This window comes from Sorghum bicolor, chromosome 1 (assembly GCF_000003195.3).
Source record: "Sorghum bicolor cultivar BTx623 chromosome 1, Sorghum_bicolor_NCBIv3, whole genome shotgun sequence".
In the NCBI taxonomy this organism is placed as follows: domain Eukaryota; kingdom Viridiplantae; phylum Streptophyta; class Magnoliopsida; order Poales; family Poaceae; genus Sorghum; species Sorghum bicolor.
In genome coordinates, this window is record NC_012870.2 from 12,069,018 (window position 1) to 12,075,017 (window position 6,000).

The following is a 6,000-nucleotide window of genomic DNA, read 5'->3' on the forward strand; positions in this document are numbered from 1 at the left end:
ACGACCCTGGATCTAAGGCATGTACTCTCCCTGTCCTCAGTGCAAAAGGGACTAGCTAGAGCCGCTAGCATCAACGACACACACACACACACACACACACACACACACACACACACACACACACACACACACACACACACACACACACACACACACACACACACACACACACACACACACACAGAGAGAGAGAGAGAGAGAGAGAGAGAGGACAGGGCGGTTGTCGCGATGAGTGAGGGCCAGGGCAGGGCGCGCGACAGCGGTGGCGGCGCTATGTAAGGGCGAGGGAGAGAGCAGGGTGAGGGCAGGCCATAGGGCAGCCTCACATCACATGATCCTTACGGTGAGGGGCTGACCGCTTTAGGCCTTCGGTGTGGGGTTGGGGTTGTGAAATTACCATAATACCCTTGAAAGAATAAAATTAACTAAAGAAAATATTTGGTGTAGGCACCTAGAGGCACCCCCAAATACCAAAAAAGGTCTCATGCATTAACACTTCAAAACCATAAAAAATCCTTTTGAAGGGATGCGATTAAAGCAAATGATGAAAAATTAGCATTTTCGCATTGGATGATATTTTCATATGCCACTAACATAAAGCATATTCTCTTCGAAACAATCAAAGTGCTAGCCACATCAAATTCATCTACTCAATCTTGTGTACTGCTCGAAACTTGCTATAAGCATTTTCACTAACGACAATGGCTACCTGTGATGACGTGTCTACACTATACAGAAACCATTCGTTGCCTCATGTGCTTCTTGTGACCGCTAATTGAGACTCTGTTTCTATATATACCCGTCATAACAAGAAAAATCCCCGCAACACTCCGCTTATGAACCTCAATCCCCATTTACACTACCGCTCCCCTTCTCCTCCATTCCACTACCTACACCCATGTAGTGTCAAGCATCCATCCCCATCTGCGACCATGGTTGGTGGCTCTAGAGCACCGCCGCCACCATCCCTTCTTCTTTGCCTTGCCTACCTCTTATCTGTCGGGTTCATGAACCTCGCCGCAAGTTTCATACATCATGTGTGTGCCCCTTCTTCATCGATTGTTTATCTCATCTCTCATCCTCACCTTGTTACGGATACACTACCGAGATATTATCAACAAATCGGCAACCTCCCCCAACCCAATCTGGCGGGGGCATCTTCTGGCCGACAACATACATCGCCGCTCATCGCTGCATCACAGGTAATAAACCACATTTATTTTATGATTCTTTTGGCAATTATCTTACTTTTTTACTTGGTGGTCTCTCTAATCTGGCATAGAATTCAGATTTTCAATCCAGCTTTGCCCTTGCAACCATAAAAAATGCTAGATAGTTCTTTGTGTTGTCAATCTTTCTTTTTCGAAAACAAGTGTAAAGTTCCTGTTTTTTTTTCTTGAGGAAAACGAGTGTAAGCAATAATCAAGAGCATGACATCATGATATCTATCTATCTATCCAAACCTTTGAACAATGTTTATCCTGCAAGCAAATCAACCGTAGATCCAGACACACCACCACCAGTCCACCAGATGCATGATCGAGTCACAAGATGCACATGTACCCAGCAGTCAGCACACAGAATGCATGGGCAGCCTCCGGTGCAGCCCACAGCTGCACATCGTTTGCTGCCTCGCGTTGTACTAGCGCAGAAACACACAGGACGCATGCACTCACGTTTTTCTTCCTCCTCGCTCTATCGTCTAGCTACTGCCAGTCTGCCGTCCCAGCTAGCTAATCGATGAATATGGCAGCAATTGATATATAGATGCCGCCTGCTATCTTTTGCGCGCACCAGCAGCTAATAAAAGATAGGATATGCAGCTGGAACTGGAAACGGCATCGGTTTCTTGTTGCCCTTTCTCGTCGCCGTCGGTCGGTCGATCGATGCCGCAGCACACCAGATCGATGGAGAGAACTGGGTGCGATCTCATTTGGAAAACGAGGGGGCGCTGCTGGTTTTGTCCAATCCACCATGCGTGAATAATGCTAGCTCATGATGTGAACAACGTTTATCTGCTGAACGACGTCGTCGGTAGTCATCTCCCCCCCGGCCGGCCGGCCGGTTTTGGTCGCGAGGGACTCGAGTCGACAGATGCGTCGCGCGCGTGTATAAAATGACCGGCCCTTGCTGGCCTATTTCCTCATCACCCATCGAGCTAGCTAGCTGTGATTTGCTAGTTTTTTTTTTACTGAATCTGTGCTTTCTCGGAGGTGCGGCGATCTTTAGCTAGCGTGCATGATCGATCCGGCCAGGAGTTAAGTTAGCATGTCGTTGCTGAAACTTACCTGATTTTGATTTCTTTCTGGTTGCAGGAGCGGTGCTTCCAGTGTGGTGCGACAATGGCGACAAGGAGCGCGGGCGCCGCCACAGAGATGCTCATCAAGAAGATCGATGCCGGCGGAGCCAAGAGGTATAGCAGGCATGACGAGATGGGGAGCGAGGTTGTGGAAGATGTGAAAAGACAAAGAAGGGTGGTGGCGGATGCGCTGCCGTCGGGCAGGAAGAGGAAGCGAGACGCCGATCCAGAGCACGATGACAGGAGCGTGAGCGAGAGCGGCGGCGGTGAAGGGCCGCCGCAGCTGGTGAAGCCGTGGCTTTGCCCTATGCCGCCTCTCCAGCGGCTCCTGAACGCGTGCCGTGCCTTGTTCACGGGCTCCTCCTCCTGCACACCACCGACGTCGTCCGCTGTCGCCTTCGTCCGTGGCATTATGGGTACAGTACGCATACATGCATGTCCCTTCAATTCCTTCTTGTCGTTGATTCAAGCAGGCGATCGAGCATTTCAAATGGGATTTTTATTTACGCTAATACTACCTAGTGGTACCGTGTTTTTTTCAGACAAGATTGGTCCAAATGAGGTCGGGCTTAAGGACGAGGTCCGTTTTTTCAACAGGATGAACACTGCTGGTCGTCAGAACCCTCCTATCATCACGTGCAAACCTATTTACGAGGACACCAACTTTACGGTATGTATGTATGTATGTGTAACTATAATATGTGTCCATATCCAAATCCAAAGCGTATTTTTTATGTATATATATATAGCTGATCAGGCGTGACAATGATGCATATGTTTTGTTCATGCGTCGGCAGATCGCGGTGTTCTTTCTGCCACTCGGAGCGGTCATGCCGCTGCACGACCACCCGGGCATGACGGTCTTCACCAAGCTGCTCATCGGCTCAGCGCGTCTCGAGGCCTACGACTGGGTCTGTCCCCATGCCTTCCCTGGCTTGGGCTCCCGTTCACATCGTCGTCGTCAGATGCTCGCGCAGAAGGTGCGGGACCATGACGTCGCCGCGGCGGCATCCGGCACCTGGGTGCTCTTCCCCAACCACGGCGGGAACATGCACCGCTTCACCGCCGCGGACGATGCCCACTGCGCCTTCCTCGACGTCCTCACGCCGCCCTACGCGCCCATGGACCAAATAAGGCGTTGTGCCTATTACCAGGACGTCGAAATCTGCCCCTACAAGCACAATAATCCCTGCAAGTCCTCGACAGGGGCTGTCAGCTGCGATGGGCTTATGGAGGAGCACACACACCGGCTGGCATGGTTGGAGGAGGTCCCCAAGCCTAGGAACCTTAGGATTGTCTGCTTGCCATACCGAGGCCCTACGATCTTCTAGGCTCAATGGCCTGGTCCGTTTGGCAGATTACTTCGTGTAACTCTCTAGCTAGCTAGGAAGATTTTGATAGATCAAAATCATGTCAGCTGATGATCTTCTAGGCTCAACTCTCTAGGAGGATTTGATAGACCAAATCATGTCTGCCCGGTTGCATACAATTCTTTAGCAGTAGCAAATGATAACAGCAACACACTCTTAGGTCTTGTTTAGTTCACCAGGAAAACCAAAAAAAATTTCAAGATTTCCCGTCACATTGAATCTTTCGACACATGCATGAAGCATTAAATATAGACAAAATAAAAACTAATTTCACAGTTTACCTGTAAATCGCGAGACGAATCTTCTGATCCTAGTTAGTTCATAATTGAACAATATTTGCCACAAACAAACGAAAGTGCTACAGTAGCGAAATCCAAAATCTTTTCGCATCAAGGGGTTACTAAAAATGATGTCTGTCTTGTCGCTGACTTGTCGTCAGGCTTAAATCTCCCTATATTTTAAATTTTATCTCCGCCTTAATGACATATAAAATCATCAATGTCAAAACCAAGGGCAGATCTACAGTAATCTATTGGGGTCCGCCGACCCCGATGACTTTCCAAGAACCTCTACCTCTGTGGTAAGATTAAAAGTCGACCCCGGCAATTAAAGCCCAACCCACAAGAGGATAGGCAAAGGCAATCAAAGGCATTGGAACAATCCTTGAAAAAGAAAATCCCCCAACGAGTGATGATACTGATAAAGGCCTTTCAAGTAGAATGGCGACGAGAAATACTGATGTGAGGCAATCAAGAAGTGATGCCTGAAGAGAAGATGGAAGTACAGCAATCACTTATAGTACTCTTTGAGGTAGAGTTTATTTTATCTTATTATGCTTTTTGTCAATGTTAATTTTATCCCTTCGTATGAATGCCTGACTTTTCCAATATACCATCGGTATTACTGCTTGGAACTGATTAAATTCGGATTCTGGGCCACCCCATCGCGAGAATTGAAAAAAAAAATCTACTTCAAATGCCTAGCGATATCGACTATTTTTCTCATCATGCAAATGAATGAGGAGCCCAATTTCTGGTACCGTGGCTCAGCTACCGCATTGCGCGGTCGTAGAACTCATATCCAAATAGAGCCTTGGCCAAGTCACCAGGAAAGCATCCTGAGCTATTCAGAACCAATCATGGAAAAGCTAGAAATGAATATTACAAATCAAACTGAAGCAAAACAGATTCAGCAGTCCAGTTGAAGTGCGTACAATAAAGTTCATATCCACTACGACATAAAATCTTTTGCGCGGCAGTACCTTTTTATTAACCAAGGCATTTGCAAAATCCAAATGCCTCGATTAATGCCTGAGATTAACCGAGGCAAATTGAGGCAGTCATAATAAACTGCCTCACAAAATCAATTTATAGAGACGGTCAAAAGATAAACTCCTTAACATCTATTAACGGAGACATGCCTTATAAGAGACCCACTTGGAAAAATAGAGCCATTTTCGGAGGTGGGTCTCTTAAGAAGCCCACCTTTGTTAATGTGGTCAAGCCCACTCTGATTTAGAAAAGCCCATCTCGGCTCGATATATCCCTCCGAGTATATATAGAAGACTCTAGGGTTTCACTCACTCATCCTCTCCTCCCTCTCGCTCAGCCGCGCCGAGCGCACCTCTCCCTCTCCCCACACCGAGTGCCCCTTCCCACAACACCAAGCGCCCCTCTCCCTCATCCTCCACTCCCTCGGTTTGCCTATGTCTCCGGCACAACACAAGCAACACTCTCTCTCACTCGCGCGTGTGGAGCACGGGTGCCGGAGGCACGCGGAGCACAAGCGACCCCTCCTCCACAACCAGGCGGTGGGGAGGAGCCTCCGGCGGCAGATCTGACGGGGAGGAGCTCGCTAGTGGCGGATTCGACGGGGAGGAGCCCGCCGGTGGCAGATCCGGCCACGCCTCGAACTCCTCCCTGTAAACGAAGATGGAACCGTGATTGCCTATCTTGGCTCATCACGTGTACGTGTTGATATATATATAGCGATTACAAACTTGACTTACAAGGCATTCGGTTGGATGAGATATCAGGCTAACAAACATAATCTAACAACCTTATCTAGATCCTAACCGAATGCATTACAGGACAATACATATCTGATATCTTAACACCCCCACTCAATCTATACTTGTCTTCTCTACAAGATTTAGATTGCTCTTGAATTCTTCAAACTTGCGCTGTGAAAGAGCCTTAGTAAATCCATCTGCCACTTGATCTTCTGTGGATACAAACCTGACCTCCAATTGCTTTCTTGTTACTCTCTCACGCACAAAGTGAAAATCAATCTCTATGTGTTTAGCTCTAGCATGGAACACAGGATTTGCAC

At 48.0% G+C, this 6,000-nt stretch overlaps 1 protein-coding gene across 1 annotated transcript; it reads left to right on the forward strand.

Moving 5' to 3' along the window:
* LOC8056780 (plant cysteine oxidase 2) lies at positions 829 to 3,888 on the forward strand. Its single transcript, XM_002464099.2, has 4 exons — positions 829 to 1,202; positions 2,316 to 2,715; positions 2,842 to 2,969; positions 3,097 to 3,888. Exons 1-4 carry the CDS (start codon positions 837 to 839, stop codon positions 3,628 to 3,630), a joined length of 1,428 nt encoding a protein of 475 aa, XP_002464144.2. The 5' UTR covers positions 829 to 836; the 3' UTR covers positions 3,631 to 3,888.